General features: G+C 43.1%; 1 protein-coding gene across 4 annotated transcripts in view; it reads right to left on the bottom strand.

Moving 5' to 3' along the window:
- Positions 1–26,860, bottom strand: part of WDR7 (WD repeat domain 7) — a 1,275,554-nt gene that overhangs the window by 971,922 nt on the left and 276,772 nt on the right. For all 4 annotated transcript variants that reach the window (XM_086960437.1, XM_086960439.1, XM_086960436.1 and 1 more), the window contains one exon: positions 20,382–20,596. In XM_086960437.1, coding sequence (XP_086816563.1) covers positions 20,382–20,596 — 215 coding nt within the window. The remainder of the gene's footprint in view (positions 1–20,381; positions 20,597–26,860) is intronic.

The following is a 26,860-nucleotide window of genomic DNA, read 5'->3' as shown; positions in this document are numbered from 1 at the left end:
TACAGACATATCCAACAATGAGCACTCCGGGGCCAATTCCAGACACTCCTGAGATATACTCTGGTGTGTCTCAGCAATACCCCACTGTCTGTATTCGGGTGGACCAATATTTGGGTGGCTAACAGAGGTTGCAGCTACCACGGGTGACTTAGCCTAGCTTATTGCTCCCATGGACGATCTTTTTTGTGCTACATAGGCACCCAATGAAAGCCTTTTTTCCGTGAGCTGTAGCTCATGCTGGAGTACAGATTCAGCCCTACTCAAAAAGGCATCCAATGTACCTACCACCCCACCCCCAACTTTCTGGCCCCCAAGCTTCCGTTTTGTAGCCATAAACCCTCTCCTATGGGATATTCACCACTCCACCACAAAATGGGGCGCTTATCCTCTGAAACCTTGCCAACAGTTAGTCTAAACTCAAAAACAAGAGTCCCGCTTACTTATAGTCCAGGTACAGGTGCAGATGTTAGAGGTATGGCCCAGCCCAGCCTCCTCCTGGCTACGACGGGCTTGTCATTAATCACTTATCGAAAGACCTTGTGCTATGAAAGTGTCAAAAACCTTGTCATCTTGCCAGAGCAACCACATATACTTGATACACTATCGCAGCAAAGTGAAATGGAGAATGGCATGCTGCATGTAAGGCAATCGCCCAAATTCTGGTATATCGACTGGCACGCACTATGAATATTTCGCACATTAAGAAGATTTCTGTATTGTTTGCCTGCATTTTACATTCCCATAGCAAGTTAGTGAAATAAAATAGGATGAGAGGAGGTGTCGACATGCAGCATATAATTTAGGCATGACATCTATTTTGGAGCAGTGTACAAGCAGCACTCCCTGTATTCATTTTCAAGGATCAGTTAATGATTTTTTAAGTGCCAGACCCAAAGGATAAGTCTAATTCTGGTTGTCTTTTCTGCTTCAGAACCTTATGCAATTTTTCAACCAGGAGAGAATAACTAGAGAAGCAATCTATAATTTCTTCCAACCTTTACACCAGAGTTCCATTTAAATCGATTTGTTTTCTTTGGCAGTATTCTCTAAAAATCAACGTTCACATCCTAAACCAACTTTGCAGAAGATGCACAGCGATGGAAGTCCCTCCCTCTCACAATTCTAGGCCGGGCGGCCATGTTTAAAATTATCACTTTGCCCAGTATCCTTTATGCGCTGTAGAATGCGTATTTCTCCCTCTCCAGACAGACTTTTCGAGCAATCTACGCGGAACTACGTTCCCTCCTGTGGCTTGAGAAACACTTAAGGATCGCTCTGACTACGTTGTACCGTAATCAATATAATGGAGACATTTTTCTGCCAGATATAGATGCCTACTATTGGGCAGAACAACTAACCTCGGTGAATGACTGGATACATGTGACGGCAGATCATCCCACCTACAGGTTGGAAAGGGAAACCATGGCGCGTCGTACCTGCCTTCGTTATCTCTACTGGGGACGGGGCAGAGGGCGACTTCTCCCGGCCACCCAAACCTCGATAGAAGCTTGGGAGAGAGCAACGAGGGTCATGAGAAGGGATCGTAAACCCACAAAGCAGACAACCCTTTGGCACTGTCCCTGGTTAAAAGAACTCCAAAAACTGAGGGGCTTCGAGGGGTGAGATGCCATAGGTATCTCTATTATAGGTGACATCATGGTCAAGGGTAAGCTCAAGAGCTTCTGCTCGCTTCAGATGGAGTTTGCGCTACATACCTCCCAGTTTTTTTAAGTATGCCCAACTACGGCACGCCTGGAGGGTGGAGACCTCACTCTCCTTACCGTTACCAGAGTATGCTCCGCTGGAAAGGCACCTGTTACAGAAACATGTGCTTACCAAGGCAGTATCACTCACATACCTGACTTTGAATAATAATACTCCAGACAGACTGGGTAAACTGAGGGAGACCTGCGAGCTGAACTTGGGCGCACTTTAGAACATAGACTGGGAAGCAGCCCTGATGCATCCTCAGGAGGTGGCTATTAAATCCAGTCTGCGCCTAATCCAATATAAAATACTCCAGAGTCTATTATAAAGGGTTTGACTCCACCGGATGGGCCGTGCTAACAACGCAAGTTGCCAGAGACGTGGCTATGAACTGGGAGATTTCTATCATGTCCTGTGGGATTGCATCGAAATACAGACCTATTGGGAGGGGGTGCTGGAGGAACTGAGCAAGAACCTTGACATGATACTACCACTTGACCCTAAATTCATATTGTTAGGTGTACCTGGGGATGTAGATTTGGGCTGACTGCACCTCATATTCGCTCAGTTGGCCCTGGTGGTGGCAAAACAGGATGTAGCACAAACTCAAGGGGCTGCAATTGCGACCCAATTCTGAAAGTGGAAGGCAGGGATGGATGTGTACATGGTGGCAGATAGGGTCCCCTATAAGGAAATAGGGTGCCTGAGGAAATTCAGCAGAGTGTGGGGCAAATGGAGGAATTATAGTGGCTAAGACAGGGGTCTGGGGGATGGTTAGAGGGCACCGTGGGGGCCCCTGCGTGTAACTCTAAACATAAGCCCCGGACCTCTAGCACAACAGCACTCCAGGTGGTGAAGAAACATGTGACACTACAGCGGAAAGATGTGCACAGTGGGACTTTCAGGTTCACAAGGTCCTAAGGGGATGTGTCTTGGAACTGTAGGGGGGGTAATCTATGCACACCTATTTATTTGTAAATCAATGTTTAAACTCTTTCTATTGATCAGTGTGCTATGTCTGAATGGGTGTACCTAACACTTTAAATTTAAGCAAGTGGGGGCTAACTAGCTCAATTGCCTGCTAGACTCAGACATGCACAACTATTATTTGATTTACCACAAATTTACCACAAATTTGATTTACCACAAATTATTTGATTTACCACAAATTTACACAAAATTAAACATTTTCCTCAACATTTCACCATGAATTATGTTCAATTTTATTTTCAAAAAGCATTCCTTTCAATTATCTTGTAATAGCAAAAATTTCATAAATCAAAACAACTTCATTCTAATTCACACTAATTGTGAATTAGAATGAAGTGGTTTTGATTTAGCCCTTTCAACAAGAACTAAGACAGCTACTTCTTCCGGTTGATCGCTTTTTTCTTCAAACGGGGAACTAACATCAAACTAAGATTGTGCCTGTATATTTGGCTCTCACTTTGAGACCAGTGATATTGATAATGATGGTAGGCATGTTTCTGGGATTGGTCAGTTTTACATTTATCATGCTATCAAGATGGCGGCTGCATACACTGTCTGCACTCTTGAAACAATTATATGTATATCTTGCTGGCAGTGTGTTATGATATATATATGTATGTATGTATGTATGTATGTATAGCATACTTATATAGCGCGTACTGTCACCCAAAGGGTATCCTGGCGCTTTGACTCAAAATCACGGCATAAGCAGAGGAGGATCACACAGCCCTAGGAAAGAGATGGGACTTCAGACCCTTTTTAAAAAGAGACAACTCATTCAACTCCCTTAAAGAAAGCGGAAGAGCATTCCATAATTTAGCGGCAGTGAAGCTGAAAGAACGGACACCCATTTGTGTTCTCTGAATTCGGGGGACCGCAACCAAGAAAGCAGAGGAGGAACGTTGGGGCCTGGCTGCCGAGTACCATTTGAATATATTCTGAAGGGCAATAGGCCGCAGTCCATGAAGTGCTCTAAAAACAATGCAGGAAGCCTTAAAGCAGATCCGCTGAAGGTCTCTAAGTGCCAAAGATGACGAAGCAGAGCGCGCACGTGAGCGAGCCAACTTGGCTGCCATATTCTGGATCCGCTGCAATTGTCTAATCAGAGAACTAGGGCCACCTAGAAGTAGTGTGTTACAGTAGTCTAACCTACTGAGTATGATACTGCGCACTACCTCGGGTCTTACCAGCACAGGTAACATGGGGAGAATTTTACGCAGCATTCTTAACAACATCATGCAGGTGCCAATGGTCTTATTCACATAGGCGTCCAGTTGTAGTTGCGGACCAAAGATTACTCCCAGATTGCGAGCAGCATCCGCTGACTCGATGGTAACCGTAGTGGTGTGGGGCCAGAAATCAGCGGGCAGAGGACGCAGGATTTTATCTAGTGAGCAATGTAGAACCTCTGTCTTGGATCCATTAAACTGGAGGGAATTTTCCCTCAACCATTCCGCCGTGGCCAGCATACAGCGGTGAAAGGTCTCTGTAGAGACAGCATCCTTACCTTTAAGAGAGAAGATAAGTTGCGTGTCATCTGCATAATTTATTACTGTGATACCAAAAGATTTATTCAGCTTGAGCAGGGGGCAGAGGTAGAGGTTAAACAAAATGGGGCTAATCGCTGTGCCCTGGGGAACGCCTCGCCCTACCATTCTAGTACCAGACATAAAAGGGGCAGAGTCACTACTTGATGTCTATTGTGGAGGTATGAGACTAACCAGTCCCGAGCTGAACCGACCACCCCACTATCTTCCAATCTCCTGATCAGTATAGAGTGGTTCACAGTGTCGAACGCGGCCGACATATCAAGTAGAACCAAAAATGCTGCTCGACCACTGTCGACTCGCGAACGTGAGTCATCCAGGACAACCACCAGAGCCGATTCTGTACCATGTGCTGGTCAGAAACCGAACTGGGCCACATCTAAGCAGTCATTTGCCTCAATAAAGTGGGATAGAGACTTAGTAACACGTTTTTCCAAGATTTTAATTGGAAAAGGCAGTAAGGAGATGGGCCTTTAGTTCGCGGGGCAGAGAGGATCCAAAGAGGCTTTTTTTAATAGAGGGGATACCACCACCAGTTTCCAGCTCTCAGGAACAGTGGCAGTTCTTAGAGACTGACAGCAGATTGAATACAAAAAAGGGAAAAGCTCAGTCTGAAACAGCTTCCAAAACTTATGAGGTAGTGGATCAAGTGGAGAGCCTGATGATACGCTGTTGGCCATGATACAAAAGTCCTCATATGAAGGGGGGTAAAACTGGACAGCACAGTACAATACCCCCTATCAGGTGAAATCTGTGTAGGTAATGACTCTGCAATAGCCTGAGTATTAAGGACACTTGATGCAGAGAGACCAGTTAGGATGGCAGCGATCTTGTCCTCAAAAGTAGAGGCCAGGGAATCACATAGTGCCTGTGAAGCTGGGATGCTGTTAGTGGTGCAGGCAGGGTTGGAGAGATTATTAACAATTTTAAAGAGGGTTGGGGACTTATTAACCGACTGAACTAACATGTCCTCTAAATATTTAGCTTTAGCGTTTTTTATCTGTGCTTTATAGGCCTGGAGCGACTGCTTTAAATGGATTTAATCCGACTCAGTATAGTGCTTCCTCCAGATTCTTTCAGCTTGTCTACAGCACAGTTTCAACTGGCATAGTTCTTTGGAGTACCAGGGAGCAGAGCACTTGGATCTATCCTTCACTTTCCTTAGAGGAATCGTTAGGTCTAAGGACTCTGATATCAGTGAGCAGAGGCTCCGATAATTATCTTCCACCCCCTTCTCCAAAGTAAATCCACTTGGTATCAGGTAGTGTAGGACATTTCAGGAGCTTGGACCACTGTTGCCTAAATCGTGTGTTAACTAAACTATTGTCGGTGTAAGGGTCATTGGGGAATTGCAGCGAGAACTGAATAAGGGCATGATCGGTCCAGCATTGTACAGTTATATCCTTGACCTTGACCCATGTTTCATCCGCAAAGATAAGATCCAGGATATGACCCCTCGAATGTGTCGGGGAAAGCACCAACTGGTGAAGATGAATGTTACTGCAGGCCTGGCACAGTTCTTTATAGGCTGAATCAAGGGGGCCATTTAACCAAAGATTAAAGTCCCCTAAGATCACAAGCCTAGCATGAGAGTTAGAGAGATCATAAATAAGATCCACCAGTTTGTGCGAGATTGTCGTGGCACTGCCAGGGGGTCTATAGCAGGTCTACATACATGAATCAATTTCTTCTTCCAATGGGGAACTTTAAGTAAACTAAGATGGTACTCGTAGATTTGATTTTCACCTTGAAACTAGATGTTTCGATAATGACAGATGGGGTATTGTATAAGCACAAAGGGGATTCAATTCTCATCCTCGGGGGGGGGGGGTGATAATAGCTCTATGTGGGACATACTTATGGATTGTTAGTGGTCCATTTTTCTCAGATTTCTATGGTGGTACCTTTTAAAATTATTTGGGTAAAGAGATTATTGTTGAGACTTGTATGTTTCACATGCATAATAGTGCATCTTATGACTTTCATTTACGTGCAAATACACACTAATATGACACATTCAATTTCAATTGGCGAATTGTGACTTATGTATGGTTAAAAATGTTTTTGGAGGAGCCTAAAGAATATGAATTAGGTTGTTTACCTAATGGTATGTGGAATTATGTTCATATTACTGATTTTTTTACAGAGCTGTGCGGTTTTTATTTTTGATGCACGAGGATCGGTAAAACTTAAATACCATTTTGTATTTTAGTTTTGTGTCTTTTCTTCTATCCTTTCTATTGTCCTTTTAATCTTTTTTTACAGCTTTTCTATTTCATTCTGAGCATTTGTGGGATGTTAATGAATTTGTATACCTTAATTGTCTGTTATTCTCACAATAATTATTAGTGTTCTAAATATGTATTTGGAGTTTTGATTTTAGCTTGTGCTTGGTCTGTTATATGACTAAACATGTACTATGATGAGTTAGATTATAGGGGATTCATTAAATTTGTGTATGTATGCAATTGTGTATGCATTTTTAAATAATGAATATATATTTGTTGTCGTTTACAGCCCTGAGGAAATTATTGTGAAAGAAACACGTTGGCTGCATTGGTTATAAATAGGAACGAAAATAAAGACAGTTGTTATACTACATCAAAACTGTTTCCTTTCGTATATTGGACCAATCAAGGGATACTACTGAAAATTGACTATATCTAGTCGGGAGCCTGAGGATTAGGTAATACAAGAAATATGTGTGTGAATGTCCTTTATAAGTACAACTATAGGGCTAAACTAAGAAAGATACCACAAACAGACACTTCATTCTAACAGAACAATTTGGCAGAGAATCAAGAATTTGAACCCTTTATCTGTTTCCTGAACACCCTTCAGATAGTTAACAAATTCGGACTAGTGGGTATCACTTTGGAAATGACTCAAGATTCTAGGCACAAGATGGCGTCTGAGAGATAACATCAACGCGATGCGCCTCGATTCACCTCCAGGGAAAAATGCTTTTTAACCATGGATGACTGTGTTTAAATCGACAAAAAAGTAGACAGAACCCAGCGCTGTACGGGATGTCGAAAGTAAGAAGAGCAGGATTATCAGGAAACTTCTTACCTGCTCGGACTACAGCAGTACAGCAAGGAAAAGCCTGCATGTGAAACCCAGCATTGACAGAGCAGCCAGGAGTCGGCGTTCCCTGATGTCTATCGGCCTGCGGCGCTACTTTCCATCGGTGAAGACACGGATCGGGAATCAGGTGGTGAGTTTTAAAAACCGGCATCTTGCAGGGGGAACTTTCTTAGTCTGTCAGCGGCTCGGACAGTTTAATGTCCTGCTGGCCGCTCGCTGCCTTGTCAGAGGGATTTGCTGGCGGCGTTAGTTGCGCTGGATGCGCGAGACCGCTAACTCTGAAATGACTGGCAGAGGGCTGAAGGGGACTAGAGCTAGGAATGCACAGAGAGGCTCCCAGTTGCAAATCAACCGGCAGGCAGGTTTACTAACTACGAAGAGCCAACAGAAGAAAACAGAAAATCGCGGGGGCAAAAACAAAATTCGGAGAAAGGGGAGAGGGAAGTGATTTCAGAGCAAGAGGCAAAGCTAAACCAGGATGGAAAAAGCTTGAAAAAGAAAAATTTAACTAAAATGCAAATGGCTCCTGGGCACCGTCAGCCTCTATTAACATGTAGCTTTGGTCTAACAGGAGGGGCAGGATTATAGGCAGATACAACTATAAAAGAAAGGAAAACAGTAGAAACTAAAGCCAAGAAAGCAAGTGGGGAGAATGCAGATATCAGCACTGAGAAGCAGCCTGCTTCCTCTCCCTCCGAACAAAAGAACATGGCAACTACCAAGCTGCACTCTAACCCTCTGGAAACCTCCTTAACGAACCAAGAAGCTGGGCAGGCTGAGCATCAACATGAAACGCCCGAATGGGAACCCCCTCCCAGCTCATTTAACTTCATGACTGAAGAAACTATTGGCGTTGAAGAAACAAACAATAGTTCAACACCTGTCTAGAGGGAGCCGCAGGGACAGATAGTCAAAATACCTATGGTACTCCCCACAACAGGAACTGTGATGTGCTCATGACGCCGGATACTCTTTTGCAACAGTATTACTCTTTAGCTGAAGACTCAGAAACATAAGTATATAAGATATAAGTATTTCTGCCTCGGCAACAGCGTCAAGCGATGAAGATGGGCTAAATGCAAATAACAGTTCATATGTAGAGCAGCCTAAGAACAATCACGGCAGGGGGAAAGTTAAAACAAAGAAGCAGGGAGGCCGACCTAGGAATTGGGATACAACTGAAAGAGACAGCTCTGCTGAGCTAAGATGGGACTACTCCGCCACCCAACTAGCTGGTATCTCTGATACAACCGCCACATCAGGTGGCAATCACAAAATCATTGATAGCAGTAGTAGAAACAATGATGGTAAAGCCGGAGCAAAGCTGGAGCATGCACTGGCAACAGTATTACAGACTAGCAAAAGCTTTCAGGAAGAAGCCAAAGCCGACAGTTGCAGGTCACGTCTACCGCTAAAAAACTCCAAGGAACTGTGAGGAAGGTTGACAAAACCTGTGCAGAGATTGCCGAAAGGATGGCTTCTGTAGAAACAAGGACAGAAAATCTCGAGAAAGACATGGCGGTACTAAAAACCCAAGGTGAGCAACAGGCATTGTTAAAGATTTCATATGGCAGATGGAAGAGCAGGAAAACAGACAACGATCCAATAACCTTCGCTTTTTAGGCATTCCGGAAAAGATGGAAGGGAATGATCCGAGAGGCTAAATGGTTTCGCTGCTTAAAGGCGCCTTTCCAGAGCTACTTACATGGGACTGGGAAAAAGAAATGCAACGGCCACATAGATTTCCACTAATACTCTCTAAATGCTCCTCAGATACCCCTCAGCACCCTTGTACTATGCTTCTGTACTTTGGGAACTTCCTACTCCGCCAAGCCATGTATGATCTGGCCAGACCAACAAGCAAAAAACTTTTAATGGTGTAACTTTCTTCACAAGACCGGACTTCGCACAGGCTACAGTTAAGCGTAGATGGCGACTCAGGCAGCTCTTCATCCCTTTTCAACAACAAGGGGCTGAAGTATATCTGCAAAATCAGGCATGCCTAAAAATTGTATATAAAGGGTCTACTCGCAGATTTATCTCTGAGATTTGGCTACAGCATACCTACAGGAAATTACTGGGAAAACTGGTAGCAAGAAATAGTAGTCACTAAGATCCAAATTGAATGCTCTAAAATCTTCTGTTGTCCTTTTTTTGCAATATTTCCTTTTTTTTCTTCTTGCTTCTCTTATTTCTTTTCTGATGTCTTTTGTATTTGTTTGGCGCCTGGTACCTGCATTAGTACAAAGAGGTTGAATATGTTTGTTTTGTGTAGGTTAACTTAGAGTATATTATGGTTTATGGTTAATAAGCTTCTCAGAAGCTTTTAATTAAGAGGTCAAAAATGGGAGGATCGCAGGGAATGCGTGATTTTCTCTCTCGAATGCCATTAACTGGGCCTTGCAAAGGCCAGGTAACCTCAATTTGGGCGGTGGTGGAGTGGAGGGCAGAGGAGAAGGGTTGGGGGTTGGTCTAAAGAATGGGAAATCACTAGTAAAAAGCATCCTCTCTCTTGGGTGGACACAGGTTGGATCCTTTCTTTTTTAGGTCTCCGCCTGCGAAAGACTGCGCACATGCGCAGTCTCACTGGCGAGACTTAATGGGGTAGAGTGAACATCACTAGCGAGGTTAAGCCCCACCCCTCTTCTCCATTGGCTGGCCTCCTAAACGGTGGCCAGCCATTGGAGAAGAGGTCCTAGTTTCGTTCTTCTTTCGATGTAAGCCCCGTCCTTTTCAGACTGGTGTGGTTTTTTACTTTCTTTCTAGGCTGTAAACAACGGTCAAAAACACGCCCCCCAGTCATAAAAGGACGGGGCTTAGAGACAAATGGCGAGTGCTTGTTAGATAGCGTGAACTCGACCCGAGGGTATCCGAGCGCGCTTTCTGGTTCTAGTGGGTAAGACTCCCTTTTAAAACAACTAGGGACCTTTTGTGTAATCTGCGAAGACATTAAAACGATGAGTGGGTTGTCTTTTTATTACTACTTTTGTCGAGGCTAATTTTAGCTCTTATATCTCCTTCGTGGCATGTGAGCTCGTGCCAGGGAGGACGTGAAGAGAGACAGTAACTCGAACACTAGTCGTTGACCCTAACAAATACAGATTTTGTAACATTGAAAGAGTACTAAAGTACGCCTGGTGGTTGGCGTAGCGCACCCTTGACCGTGGGACGAGGAGCGCTCCAAGCGTCGCTCCGCTCTCTCACGTGACGCCAATACGAATTCGTAGCCTAACAAGACACTGATTTACAGGTGGCTCTAGGTCGGTATTTCCCGTGTTCCCACTCCAAGGACACTCACTGCAGCTAAACATAGCTTCAGTCTGCTCAGTCGTCGTGTGCAAGGAGTCTGCAAAACGGCTGCCAGCTTCCAGAGGGAACCTCGGGTCTCCTGTTGTCACCAGGCGACGGGAGGCTTCGGTGATTGGAGGGAGAGGCGTGCGCTGGATGGACCCCGATGGGAACAATCCTGAGCCCTGCACCGCCTCATTACAGCGTTGTCTGCTTTCATAATTGCATTGTTACTCAAGTTTGCTTTTCTATTTGTAGGTCTACAATGCAACAGTAAAAGAAAACACTGCTTTTCGTCTAAAGCTATTGCAAGTAAATGGAAATAAGCATGCAACATACAGATTGTTACAGCCACTGAACTATGCCAGTACGTTTAAATAAGTTATTTTGTTTTTTTTTATGTGACCACTTCAGACCAAAGTATGAGCAGGTAAAGTTCTCCACAATCGTGACACTGTATTCTTGACAAGGAACTGAGAAATATTGGAGAATCTGACGTTGCTAACAGCACCTTTCACCGAGTGGACTGCCTTTAGTGCCTTACCGTCATATCGAAATGCTGAGTGTGGCCGACGTGCACATTTGTATGTGAAATATCTGCCAAAAGCAGCCTGATTAATCAATGATTAATCGAACTGCAAGGGAGTCATTTACGCCTGACGAAAAGCTTACTCCAAATTATGTTAGTGATACATGGACAATCTTTTCCCAGACAAAATACTCTCTTCTGCTTCTCCTTCCATACAAGCTTCCAGAGAAGTGTATTCACTGTGCTGGTATAAATAACCATTCTACACTGGGTTAGACTCTTATTTAATCATAAACTGTTGAAGATAGTTGTTGTAGTCGTGTCCATAAAATGCGAACAGGATTCCGAAGCATTTGAAACAGTTCATCTGCCAAGTCCGGGTCTTTGGTTTAGTTTTCATCCTGAGAGGGTAGCTTGGGCAAAGCATGTCCGGTGAATTGCATTTTCTTGAATTACTGCAGTGTTCACACCCAGCTCAGTTTTTTGGGAATATGAAATGCCAAGTGTCTATAGATGCTTTAATTAACCCTTCACAATTCTTCAAATGTTAACTTTCTGACCAATACATTTTTTATTGTACTTGAGTGAGACACAAATAGTGGGTGCACTAAATTTGTGAAAAAACAGCTTTTGAAAACGGGAACAGAGACGCTTTTGTGTGCTGACAATCTGACTGACAACGTGATGTGCAAAAAGAAATAATACGATTGAAGAAAATTGCTTGAATTAAAATATGCAGGGTTCATCGGTTTTACGGTCCGGGCATTCCCCACTGGCCCTATTCACCACAGTACCAACACGGGAAGGGGGTTTTCATAGGCTGTTGTACAGTAAAAAAATGTACAGCGCCAGACTTCATCCTCAGCTTTCTCATGGTAACGCGGAAAGAAAACTCAACTGGTGGGTGTGCCCTTGCACTGCGAAGTTGGAGAGATCACCTTGGGATCTCCGTTCATTGCGATTTCTCTTGGTTTTGATTCAGGCGACCTCTGCTGTACATCATCTTGAACGTATAAAGGTGTAAAACAATCACAAATAGCTGCCAATTCTTAAATTAGCGTAGTGTGACATTGCTATGCCTGAAGAGAGCTGTGTCGCTCTGGGTGTGGCTCTGTGTGTGTGTGTGGCTCTGTGTGTGTGTGTGTGTGTGTGTGTGTGTGGCTCTGTGTGTGTGTGTGTCTGTGTGTGTGTGTGGCTCTCAGTGTGTGTTTGTGTGCAAATGTAATAGGTCTCGCATTTGCGAGAGATTAAGCTATTGGCATTGTAAATGACAATGCCATTTATTTATCTGTTTTCAAAAACAAAACACATAAATAAAAAGTTTGTCATTTACAATGCCAATAGCTATAACTTTTGCAAAGGAGAGACCGTTGCATTGTAAATGCTTGTTAGTCTAGAGAAGTAAGCTACGCGTTGCCACAATTAAGATTTGAGGCTTGAATAATTAGAAGAAAAGACTGAACACAACAGTTGCCTTAAGGCTACTGAACGCGGATATAATCTGCATACAGGAAACGCACATTGAAGCTGCACAAAGACACCTACTAGAGACACTTGGGTATGTTTCGGTGGGGGCCACAATGCAGAATTCATACACACGAGGGGTTGCAATATTGGCCTTAAATAACACGCTACAATTTAGCCGTACATCAGTAGACCAGCTAGGGAGATGGGTTATCACTCAGTTACACAGACAGTCAGGAGACCCACTCACAATCTGCTCCATATACGGCAGCAATCTTGATGATACAAACTGTAATTCAGCATATTAATAATGAACTAGCCAATTGCCCACTACCGATAATAGTTTTTGGGACTTATAAATCTACCAGCAGAATGGAATCTGAAACAGGACACTGGAGGGATATATAAGGGCAGTAAACCAAAAGTGTGTAAGGCACTGAAGACACTTTGTCAGGAGCATGCACTTACGGATGTGTGGAACTGGCAAAGCCCTAAGAATCCTGGATACACTTATTTCTCTCATCCTCACAGCAAGCTTGTCAGAATAGATTACATTTTAGCCTCCTACTCTATACTCAGAGATTGCAGAATAGAATAAAACCTCGAATATTAGCTGACAATAACCCACTAATTTTGGAGATCAAGATGGAAAGGATTTGTGGTGGTACAATACCAACATGGAGCTTTGAAAGAGCTCTTCTTTTTAACGAGGAATATTGCGAGATTATGAAGGGGTGGATACCTCAATTCATTAAAGAGAATATAGACAGCACCAGCATTGATATCGTTTGGGATGCACTAAAGGCAGGGCTTCAGGGGGAGACACTACGCTTTTCTGCCAAAATGAATTAAAAAAAACAAGCAATAATGAAAGATAGCTTAACAAAATTAGCAGCCGCAGAGGAAGAGCTGGTTACTATAGTTCAAAATGGAGGAGAGCATAATGAAGCACTATTGGGGGTTATGGCGGCTAAATCTGGTAGATGGGGATAATAGCCAAAGGGGTGGCTGATAAACTAGCTGTTCGGCGTAAGGAGGCCTATGAATGCAGTGAGCAGGTGGGCCATCATCTTGCTGTTAGAACCAGACAAAAGGCAACCTGGAATTTAATCACAGAGTGAAGATCCAGTTAAAGGAATAACCACGGATTCGGATGAGATCCGAAAAGTTTTTTATTCCTATTATCAAAAACTTTACCATGAAGAATCACAAAGAGATGAGAATGAAATAGTGATATATCTTAATCAGATCCCTAAAGAAAGATTTACACGGGAGGAAAAACTACAGTTGGAAGAGACTCCCCAGTGGCTAGAGATACTGCTATGTATTAGCAGTATTCTAAGTGGCAAAGCAAAGGGCTCTGATAATATACCCCTTGAATTCAATAAAACAAAATTCAACCCAACTTAAAGAATGCATGACACAACTGATTATACATGTTTTTAAGGGTGGCAGGCCCCCAGAGGCATGGACACAAGCCAAAATTATAATATTTCTGAAAAAAAAGTACCGACTGATCCAGGGTCATATCGTCCCATCACACTAATGAACTCAACACCAAGATTTATTCTAAAGTGTTGGCTATGAGCCTTGCCCGCCCCGATTATTCATACGGTTATCTCCCCTAGACAACATGGCTTCATACCTGGCCGCGGGACGACTGACCATATCCACAGAGCCATTTCTCTTCTAGATGCAAAGAATGTCACAAAAGAACTAATAGCATTGATTTTATTGGATGCGGAGAAGGCCTTTGACAGAGTCTCCTGGGCTTTTCTCTGGGAGGCTCCGTCAACGGTCGGGATAGGAGACTGTTTTCTGCAAGTATTTAAAATGCTATATGTTTATCCCACTGCTAAGACAATGGTGAACGGAGGCCTAACCGATAGCTTTGATATAACGAGAGGTACTAGACAGGGCTGCCCAAGTTTGCCATTGTTATTTGCAATATATATCGATTCTTTTCTGCAAAAGATAGAGCATAACCCTATCATTAAACCAATTAATACAAACGGCTGGGAAACGAAAACCTTGGAGTACAACGATGATGTCGCTATCGTAACCCCTGAACCGGCAATTGAGGAAATCGAAATAGAGGCGATAAGATTTGGGAGACTATCTGGGTATTCTCTTAATCGCAATAAAACTCAAATTATCGGTAATGCACATGCCAAGATTAATGATGCACAAGTGGTGGAAAAAGCAACTTACTTAGAAATAGAAATTACCTCAAACATCGATTGTATAGTGGAAAATAGTACTGAACCATTAATTATCAAAAGTAGATTAAATATGGCTAGACTACATAATTTACACTTATCCATAATTGGGAGATGCAATTGCATCAAAATGTTGTTGTCCCCAAAATTCCTCTACCTCCTGTGGGCGATCCCGCTAGAATTTGATGGTTAAGTGTCTGAAAAAAATTGAAGACCTATTTTCAAGATTTATCTGGGGTATGCCAGACCTAGAAGAGCCTTTAAATATCTTTCACTATCAAAAGAAAGGGGAGGGTTGGCCCTACTGAATATCAAATCATATTACTGGGCCACTACCATATTGTATAATTTAACCCGGATTCAAGAAAAACCAGGCGCAGGCAGGACCGAGGAGATACCATCACCAATTGAGCTTATAATGGGTACGGTGGAAGAGGTGTGGCGCAGCGGCCACGGTGACTGACGCAGGAATCTGGGGCTCACGGTTCGATCCCCGCAACCGGCAGCAGATCAGCCTAGCACCATGTGACTCTGGGCAATACCTCGCTTAATCTTCCCGAGGGCCCCCAGGACCGGGACACCACTTCGGAGGTAATGCGCTTTACAAATACTGCTATTTTTTTTTTTTTTTTTACAGAGGCATGGGGCTGGGTATGGGGACATATGAACGACAATAACTACAAGAAAGTGTGCTTTAAGGTATTACAAAGCAGGTGCAAGGTTATGAAATGTATGTTGAAGCTGATCGGGCTTGGTCGCCTGAATTATTATACACCACTATGTAACAATCCTAGGCTGCCGGATATTTTTAGGGGCCAAATCACAGAAAGATGGAGAGAGGCAGGCATGAGTAAACTTGGCAATCTTTGTTCCGTAAATGGGCTGGTAACGTTTGAAAACTTCTGAGAGCAATTTGGGTTGGAGAACAGAGACTTTTAACACTTTTTACAAATCAGAGACTTTTTGTCGAAAAAAGTGGGAGGACCGAACGGGTTTTTAAACATAGACATTATGGATGAATTCAGAAAAATAGAGATTTATCTATTGGTTTTCTAGATAAATTTGTTTAATTCTTTGATGATAGACGATTTGGATGATCGAGCAACAAAATGGAAAATACAAATCGGTGTTACTGAATAACTGTTTTTTCACTCATTTAATTTAGCTCAGAACACTGTAGTCCCTGCAAGGCTATAAGCGCTATATTATAAAACATGTTTTTCTTTTTACTATATCCCGAAAAAGATTGCTAAGTGGGGTACGGGGAAAGGAACCACCTGCCCGCGCTGTGATTTATATCAGGCTGACCGTAGCCATATATTTGCTACATTTTAACTTGGGAGGGACATTGGTTAAAGCAGAAAATAATTATTTGTGGAATTTGAAAAAAGAGTGACACAATTTCCTACAGTTTATACAGAAGAAGTGGATGCCTGGTTTTTCCAGATGATTTCAAGATGTCATAGGAATGATTGGGACCAGAATGGAAGAAGGTGTGTGGAGCCTCATCTGGAAAAAGTTAATGAGCAGGATAACATGACAATTATGTAAATGTTGAGTTCCAAAGTGATAAAGTTGAGGTAGAGAACCTGAACAGGCAAATGTTTTTCCGCTCAAATTTTAAGATTTTGCTGTGAATTAGGAACTATCTTCCTACAGCAGTTCAGGAAGATATGAAAACATGAACGGTATTTGTTTTTTCAAGTTTGTACCTTATTTCTGCGAAACTGTTTTTGCAATATATATATATATATGCATTGTAATTGCGCCTCGAACATTTCCTCTACAAGCTCGTTATCTTGTATATTAAGTTGTGGTTGTGTGTCTTCAGTATTAGGATTCTTTTATTGTTGTTGTCCCATCCTGCTGGAAACAGATCTTTGGAATTTTGTCAGTACAGAAAGCTCGGACCTCGCTGCTTAATTTCAGAGAGCAGTTATTCTGTCATTGCTCTTGAGTCCAGTGGATGCAGGACAGACTTCAAAGGTCAATAAACCTAACCTTTATTCTGGTTACATGAGACATGTCTTCTTCACACTGGTGTTGACGTTCTACCTCTGTGGACTGCAAAAGGTCTCATCTGCTATGGAAAGAGCCTTCAGTCTAAGACACGACTTTGTTTTGTAGTTAACTATTTCAGTTGTTACCAGCAGTGGTGGCTGGTGACATTTGAAAGTGATGGGCGTAAAATTTCTGTCGTAGTGCACCATGGCAAGCGAGCGCACGGAGCGAGCCTGAACATCATAAGTGTACATCATAAGTGATTAAGTGAACGTCACTGTATTGATGGAAAATTTGCTATTTCTTTAGTGTTAGACAACAATATGAGGGTGTCTGGAAGAGAGTGACAAGTGCGCAATCCATCATGAAGACAAGGGGCCTATCGCACATAGGAGGTTCTTAAAGAGTCCTGGTACCCTAAAATAATTGCCAGTGGGCCAGGGGTGCCCACTGGCAACTATCAACAAATATGCCCAGTTCTGACGAGGGTGGTGCAGGGAGTCCACAGTAACAGGATACAGGTCCGGGGAAGGTTTGCAGACATGCAGCAAGTGAGGTGCAGGATGTGCGTATATATGGTATCACAATAGTAGTCCATCTGTCCTTTTTAAAATATACTCAGAACAATCAACTTCTCCTACATCTTCCTCCACCCACCTCTCTCCCTACACATCCAGGCCAGACCAGTGCAGTGTGGGCAGTCCTAAGTGGAAAAGTGCACATGAAGTAGCATCTGTTCCTACAGTGGGAGGAAATTAAAAGTTTAGAGACACGCAGAAGGGAGTTTATCAGATGTATCCCTCCTCACAATCCGTGTTCTGGTGCTTAAGATTCCGTTACTGTCACTGCCTCGGTTTTCCCTATTTCTCCCCTAAGTAAGGTTCGCCCCTGCACCTCCCCTCCCTACACCTTCTGCACACAATTGTTCTCATAAGACTCCGTCTAAACAAAGAATGCAATACCGCCCTGTGCAGCAAACATATCAAGAAATAAATAAATTGGCTAACCTCTTTTATTTTCCGCTAGTTTCGCTACGAATAACTCAGGATACTTTCGAAAGAGTGTCTGCGTGAATTCAAAGGCAGACAGTAAAATAAGCGCTCAACTGATCAATATAATATTACAAGAAAAGAGGTTTTAGATTCAGTTCCAGAACACCTACTGTAATCTCGGGTTGGGGGGTGGAAGATTAAAATATAATGCAGCATCCGGTGGAGCTGTTACTAAAGATTCACATTTTGGGGTAAATGTAGGACGCTAAAGGCGGGGGTGCGGAGGCTGTATACTCATTACTATGGGAAACAAAGGCATAATTTGGATGTTTTGCGTAACAACTTTTTAAAATTAATTCCTTCTTGTGTCTTGCATACTAGCCCCGGATAAGGCTTGGGATCTCGACTGTGCTAATTAAAGGTCACCACAAATAATCAGGCAAGAAAACTCCTATGCTCATTAGCTTTCTAGAATTACAGGATTTCAATGTGAAAGCAGCCGCGGCCGGCATGTCCCTACCTTACACCCGGGTACCGCGCCACCTCCTACTCGACCCATATCCCACTCCCCCGTGTTCTCACAGGAAGCTCCGAAGCAACCAGCAGGCAAGCTCCCTCCTTACCCTAGCCAATCACAACACTGCAGCAGCGTTGTGATTGGTGAGGCTGCTGCCCCAGCCGGGCCATTTTCTCTCTGTATGCTGCAGCATACAGAGAGAACAGAGAGAGTGGGCGGTGTTACTCGAGGGCAGGGGGGAGCGGCTTGTCCACTGTTGTTGATACTGACTGTTTGGGCGGCCTCAGGCTGCGCAAGCATTCAGTATGCACAACAGTGGGCAAGCCACTCCCCCCTACCCTCGAGAAACACCGCCCACCCCCAACCAGAAACTACTGCTTTCTCGCCGTGCGAGAAGGAAGAAACAAATTATTATTATTATTATTATTAACGAATTTTGTACCGCGCACGGTTACCCAGGGGCATCCCAGCGCTTATAGAGACCTAGAGCAGGCTACTAATAGGGAACGGAAATAGCTACAATTATTCTGGAAAAAGATAAGTTTTCAGATGTTTCCGGAACCTGAGAAGATTTGGTTCAGAACGTAGTGAGAATGGGAGGGAGTTCCAAGCGCGCGCTGTATAGATGGAGAAACTCCTGCCACCTGAACGGGCTCTCCTAATTCTCTTTATCTGAAGGAGGTGTTTGTTGTCAGAGCGTAGAGCTCTTGTGGGCTTATAGGGCCGAATCATGTCCTTCAGAATGGCTGGTCCTTTCCCCTGTATGCTCTTGTGGGCGATGCAGAGGGCCTTGAAGGTAACTCTCTCTCTGACGGGGAGCCAGTGGAGTGCTTTTAAAGCAGGCCTGGCTGACTGCCTGGCCGGAACGTTCCGCAGCAGCCTTGCTAATGGTAGTTCTTACGGTATTACCTACCATTTATTTCTGCCTTCTCGCACGGTGGTGCCTAAACGCCCCTATAGAGGAGCCGCCACTGGTTACCAGCTGTCAATACCTTCTTAACGCATTCCATGAGAGCTCTGCTGAGTTATTCAGCCATACTACTGGTTTCGGGATTACAGAACAAACCCATATAATGGTCTAATCCATTTCTATCCAATACCTCTTCTATATACAAAAAAGGTCAGCTGCACTCCACTATTGCTCAATAATACCCTAAGAAGACCTAATCCCTGAAATGCTGTTCATAATATTAACAACGCTATTAGGAGGACAACTATACTTTAATCACAAGCCTAGCCATCTGGAGTAATGTCACATAACTACAACTAGAAACAAAGGTACCTCCCACCACAGGTGAAAATAGGTCAGCGTAAATCCAGGCTGACACTCTTCCAGGGCACCAATCGAAGGGTTGGGTGGCAACTTTTTGAATATTGTCATTCAATGCACATACCCTCCAATCTCTCTTGCATGACTCACTGAATCTTCAATAAAACGTGGCACCAGTAACCTACTTGCATTCTTTTTGGTGAGGGTGAACCCTATGGGCTAAACCTACAGCACGCTCTTGCACCACATTCCTGAAGAGATGCGAGTCAAAAGTGAAGACTTGCACTGACAGCTCAGCTTGTCTTCATAATGCTCCTTCTAGGCTGGTCTTATTACGTCAATGTCTCTTAATGCTCCCACCTCCTCAACAAAAATCACAATACTTAAGGAATTTCTCACCGCCAATAATAGGTTTTTCAAAATATGAACCATTTTCCAGATTACGCCTTAAGAAGAATATAGATACATATACAGCAGACAGGAGGTACAGCAAAAGTGTTTTAAGCAAAGTAACAGCAAATGTACGGCTGCCAGATAAGAGGGGATCGACGTCTGAGTCAGAACTGGTATTAAAATGTTAACACATGAACAAAGCATTTCTTTTGGTCTTCGAGTGATCCCTTGTATTCAGTTTTGGCCATATTCAGGAAGTTGATTTTTATCTGAGCTATTAAGATTGGACTCTTAAAGTAACATTGCTCTTACGCTTATTGTTGAGTAGCTGAAAATAAAACAGTTTCATGTATTAAATTTGACTTTGTGCAACTTACTTTGTCAGAGGCCTCTGAAGCAAGCAGATTTGTGGCAAGAGTCTGGAGCTTCTGGTGTGCCATATTCTTGAGAGCTGCAAGGCTTCGTCGAGTCATGGCTTGTTTTAAATTCACAGCAGGGTGGCTAAGAGAATCTACTGCAGCAGGGACCGCCTCATCGCAGGCATTTAAAATCTCAACGGCTGTGATCCCCATCACACAACGGTCCAAGGCACCTTCAGATTACAAAATTAAAATTAAGCCAATATTTTCATAAATGTGAGCTCAATTAATAGCAATACATGAAAACGATAACTAAAAGTGCACTTCTAACAAGAAGGCACTTTGTTTTACTATTGACATTGTTTTAACTTGTTTATGAAGTTGACATTAAATTCCGATACATTATGTAGAAAGGTGATGTATTATGTGGTGATGCTGGTTAGTTTTCACCATGCAATACTCTCACAGAACCTAAAGATGGTCCTTGGTTTCACAATAGTACATCCATAGCTCATTCCTGGTAGTGTGGCAAAGATAGCCAAATGTTACTAGAGGAACAGAGTCACAACATGGATGAAAAGTTATTGACATGACTTTAGATAAATCCCACACAAATTTACAAATGTAAAACCAATTTTTATCTTAATTTAGACACCAACGTGAATGGAATAGAGTACAAATAACCAGAGTTATAGATTTTAGAAGCAATATAAAATAGGTGCAAAAGAATAAAATGAGATTTCAACATTGCGGTCAATGAAAAACCCACCAGTGACAATCTGTCACTTTCAGGTTGAGTTGCGTGGAACACTAGAGGGGATGGGTGATGTGGGTCCCAGGACTAGGTCACGACAGTCAGTTCAAATTTCATCGCCTGTTGAGTCCGGGGACAAAATTGTCCTGCCTGTCCCTGGTGCTTATTGGGAGCTGCAGGAGAGCTGCTTTTCTGCTTACACTGTGCTGCAGGGAACAAGATGCAAAAAAACACAACAAGGTGGTTGCTGACGTCAGTCGAAGGTTGGATGGATTCTCCCTCTAGGTGCAGCATTGAGTGTAGGGGTCGGATGCCGGACTGGCGACCAACAAACCTTGGCCGCTGTAATCCTTGCGAAAAGGTATTTCGACGTCTGGTAGTGCCAGGGAACACAGTAGCTTGCAACTTTGTAGGAGGGAGGACTACATTTCTCACACTGCCCTAGTTCATCTGGATTTGGTTGATCCCTCGACAGGCCAGATGGACAGTGATTCTTTGGATCCGGAGCATTGTTTTACCTGCAATTTGCAGGGGACTAGTGCCACTAATCCAGGGGAGTCGGAGGGTGTGTCAGGCTCTCACAGGAGTCGCACTGTCTGGAGGAAACAAAGGTTAGCCTATGATGAGTTTGGCAGTTCCAGGAGCAATGCCACAGTATGCCTCTTTTGCTTGGTGCAAGTCCTGTTGTCGCACACACAGGTATCTTCTTTGTCCTCTTCGATTCAGGTTGTTCAGAACTGAGGTACTGGTGTCAGGGGTAGCCCTTACATCCTAGATGTAGGAGTGTTAGGGGTGTGGATGCAAGTGGCCAATGGAATGCTTGCACCAGCGGCTAATCCGCTCGAGGTAAACACATCCAGGATGTGGGACAGCTTTTCAACCCAGAACTCGCTATTTCTACCACTTAAAAAACAATTTCCCAAATACCTGGGTGCAAATGTTCCTGGGGTAGGGGGAGGGCTGTTTCCTCCTCTGGGAGTCAGGTCTGATGCATATCAGAGGTGGTGTAGCCTTTGAAGCTCACCGCCTTGATGTGCCACTTCACTAGCCTTCCTGGGAAGCAGGAGGTGTGACCTTCTTCCTGCCCAGGGGTTTGTTCCTGACTCCTGGGAGTGATCACACTGCCTGCAAGGAGGCCAGAATCCTGTCTTGGGTAGCAAGCGTGGGAGATCAGCCAGAGCACAGAGAAGCTGGGGCAACCAGGTGGGCAACCTCTAAGGTACCCCTTAAAATACCCTAAGGAAAAGGTTGGGAGGATTCAGAGGCCCCTGCCTATGGAGGGGCTGGACAAGGGGGAGGATACTCCAAGTGTTCCCTGCACGCAGACTATGTGGCGCTGGCAAGCGCCCCCACCATGCCCTAATACACTAAACCCTGTCTGGGAAGTGGTCACACCTGTGACAGGATACCTATTTTTCTGTCTTTCCCTGCCCGAGCTTGACTCAGGAGCAGAAGGGCAGAAACGTGTCTGGCCGGTAGCAGCCTTAGCTTGCTGTCCAGGCCTGGAAGACTGGTACAGGGAGCGCCAAGAGCCTCCCCAAGGAGCTTTACGGTGCATGGAATCATCCCTCCCACACATTGAATCATCCTCTCACACCATTTACGGTGTGGGGGGTATATTTCCAACTTTTTGGATACCAAAAATGGTAGGATTCGTTACAGCCAGTTTCGGAGATGATAATCGCGTAATGAAGCGGTGCCCCTCTTTATGTTATATGGCTGGCTCACTTACAACCCGGGAGAATGGACTCCTTAGGCTGTAGGGGTGTCCTGCTCATGCAGGGGCACCTTCACACTTCGAACCGAGCACCCTGCCTTCAGGATTGAGAGGCCTATCTTAGGGGTGTCTCTAGATCTTACTTTCCTACATTAAGTAACAAAAATGCATGTTCTTTTGGTGGGCTATATAAATCATTATTAGTGTATGACCCACTTGCTGCCTGGCCAGACAATGGGACCACATCCTAAAGTATCTAAGTAATTTAGAAATCTTGAAATTACCATGGAATCCAAGCTGTCAATGAATGCCAAAGTGGACAAAATAGCAAGATCAAGCTTCATTACTATGAAAACTATGCAACACATCTTTCCCTCACTAAGGATTTCCTCACAAAGTCCAGGCTACTATCTCTCATGTACTGTCTATACTGGATTACGCCAGTGGCCTCTACCATGAATCATCTTTATCAACTATGAAAAGACTACAATGGATTCAAAACTCTGCTGCCGGAGTACTCCTACATGTAAAGCTACAAGCCCTACATTAGTAACCGGTTGCCAAAACATCCATATTCAAGTTGCTTTATATCACCCACAAAGCAATACTTTTAACAGGGCCATTGTTCATTGGGAACAAAATCACCAAACACATTCGACATAGAAACATCAGCTTCAAATTAGCAGCTCGCCTCAAAATCACACCATGGAAAATAAACATAGATGGCACATTCTTCATTGTTCAAGCAGTCAAGCTATGAAACTCACTACCCTCAAACATAAGATCCACGGATAACTATCTTGTCTTCAGAACACTACTCAAGAGTTGGCTCTTCCCTTCATAACCCACCATAGTCAAACAAAAATGTATAGCATACCCCTGTGTATATAAGCATTTCAATTGGTTATATGTATGTATCTAGGTATGTGTATTGCTTTGTATAAATATGTCTAATAATTATGTTTATTTAATTAAAATGTTTTGTATAGAGCAAACTAGACCCCGAAGGCTATCAGAGTGCTTCACAGTAGAGGAAAGGGGAACAAAGTAGGGGAACTTAGAAGTTAGAGAGCCTAACATGTTGAGCTACTAAAATTATACATAAATTCAGGCAAGATATAACTTAATAAGGTGAGGCACAACGCTACTTAATAGGTAAGGCAAGAATCATAGACAATTAACAGTTGATTAAAAAAAACAAAAAAACGGACATTTCTAAAACTGACGATCCATGGTCCAATTAAGGCAGGAACTTGGTCATTAGGATTGTTTTTACTTCCTGTTTGAACTCCGCAGTGTAGGGGATTCTGCAAATTTCCGGTGGGAGAGAGTTCTAGATCTTGGGTGCCGCGCCCGAGCAGGCTCGGAGTCTCATTTTCTTTTTTGCGAAAAGTCTTTGGTTTGAGTAGCAATGAGTTAGCACTTCTGGAAGGTCCGCTACCACCTGATAAGTTCTGTTTTTAAGCCAGGTATCCAGGTGTTTTGAAGTGGAGGGATTTGTGCGTCAAACAAGCAATCTTTAATTGTATTCTTGCTTCGTAGGGTAACAACTTGAGAGATCTTAAGGCTGGGGAAATGTGCTCATTTCTTTTAGTGTCAGTGATCAGTCTGGCAGCGGCATTCAGGGAGGTTCTAAGTGGGGCGAAGGTATATTTGGGGAGGCCATAGAGCGCTGCACTTACATAGTCTAGCCTAGGTAGGACAAGTGCTTGTACCACCTGCTTGAAATCCTCTTGCAGGAGGAAAGGTTTTAGGTTTCTAAAAGTCTTTATTTGGTGATTCGCACCCTTGCACATCTTACTAATATTTTTCTTCATGTTCAGGTGTGAGTCCAGGGTGATTCCAAGAAATTTAGCTGAGTCGATGATAACCGTGGAGCAGTTGAAGTTAGTGAGGTGATTCATCCAGAGGTCAATCTTGAGGGTGTGCTCAAGAGGGGAATTGAGAAGGAATTCTATTTTGGCGGTGTTCAGCAGGAGATGGCTTTCAGTTAGCCAGTTTTGGATAATCGTCAAGGATGAGTTGAGCGAGATGAGGTCTTCAGAAGAATTGATTTTCAGATTAAGTTGCGGGTCATCCGCATACATATAGAAACGAATGTTCATGGAAGATAGAACATTCGCTAGTGGTTCCAGGAAAAGATAAAGAGTACAGGAGAAACTGCAGAGCATTGCGGGACTGCCATGGAAACTGCAGATGGATGGGATAAGGTATGATTCACCTTAACTCTTTGGGATCTATTATCTATTGTTTATAAATATATAGGAATTCTTTAGGTCTTCTTAACAAAGGTACATATTACTTATGGTTATATTATTCTATGTTTAAGATGTATATATGTCACTGCACAGTTTTCATACAAGTTATTTGATTAGATGCCTTTGGTTCTCCGTTTATTGATCGATCAAAATGTGTAAATTTTATCATTACTATTTATTTGCTTTTGCTTCACTACAGAATTATTGAAAAGAAAAAAAACACACACAAGTACTTTAGCATAAACTACAGCAATGCTTCAAAATCTGTTTATTAAGTACATCTTAAATAATGATGTATTACTCTCCTTATACATGTATATCTTTCATGTACTTATATATCTATATATTTATTACTTCACACATTCTAGGCTCTTCCTTCCTCTATCTTTCCCTGCATCACCCTAAACCTCATTTTACTACTAAGATCTCCCAAACAACCTTTTCCAAATTATTTCTTCATGTATCCCTCCTTAGACCCATCCAACACCTCATTTTACTACTATGATCTCTCTAATCAATTTCTAGAGGCTTTTCCCTCCTCCATCTCATTTTTACTCATTCCAAACCTCCTCCTACTACTACGATCTTTCAATAAACACTTTCTAGACTCTTCTCTCTTCTATCCCTCAATTCTCCTTCTCAATCCAACTAACAGACTCACATGACCATCGCCTAAATTAATTAATATTTCCCTATACTAATTCACCACTAATCTTTTTGAATTCTGAAGTGGCGTACTACTTGCAGAAAAGTGCTTTGACACCGCATCAGGGGTACTAGTGTTATATAAATACAATTACTTTTACACATGGCTTAACCTGCTACTTCGACTGAGCAGGAAAGCAAAGTACCGGACACAGAGGCCTAAGAAAGTCAAGCTCACTTTAAACTCTCCAGTTATCTCTTAGCAAAACAGCATGGGCTGCTGGGTGCTGCAAATGCCTTAAAACAGCTTCTAGCCAGGACACTACTGAGACAATAAGGGTTAGAGTGCCCATGCAGTGTAGGGTGACCAACCGTCCATAAATTTCACGGACCGTCCGTTATTTTAGTATTCCATCCGTTGTCCATCATCATTTCTTTTACAGACACCTTTTATCTGTAATTTTGGGGTTACAAGAATCTATGCTCTTACCCTGCGAGAGCCTCCATGTGTTTGAAAATGTTCACTCTGGACAGCTCGCCCATATCTTTTAAACTGTGGAGGCTGCCTGCAGCAACCCCTCCCGCACTTCGCACAGACTGTGGACTGACCCATTGCCATTCTGAGACTGTAGCCGATTATCACTTATAGAATGACAATGGGCCCTATTACAATGAAAGCATGTGGGGTGCCTTTTCCTGCATCAGACTAGGGCAAGGCATTCTGCTTTGTCTTTTAGCCATGCTGGAGAAACTTAAAAAAATAAAAATAAAATAACTAACTGTCGGCTGCATAGGAATCATTTGTGCAAGACATCCATCTATAGGTCATTTTCCATATTGTCAATGTGGATATTTGTAAATGGAAGAAGTGATAACTACTTTTAAATTAGTTTTCAGTTCAGTCTCTGATGTCCCTGAAAATGTTATCCCTTTTACAAATATAAGGAGCCAATTAAAAGAATTCTGAGTAAACATGAATACAATTGGCTTTTCAGTGAAGTGGTTCTTAATCTCATGGGACTGGAACCGCGTTTTCACTGTACATTTAAAAGTTTGATTTAAACATCAACATTTAAACATCAAAATAAAAAAATACTATTTAATGTTGATTGTTACATTAGCA

The sequence above is a fragment of the Lissotriton vulgaris genome, chromosome 3_1 (genome assembly GCF_964263255.1).
Source record: "Lissotriton vulgaris chromosome 3_1, aLisVul1.2, whole genome shotgun sequence".
Lineage (NCBI taxonomy): Eukaryota > Metazoa > Chordata > Amphibia > Caudata > Salamandridae > Lissotriton > Lissotriton vulgaris.
Note: the sequence above shows the minus strand (reverse complement) of the source record. Positions and strands in the feature narration are given on the sequence as shown.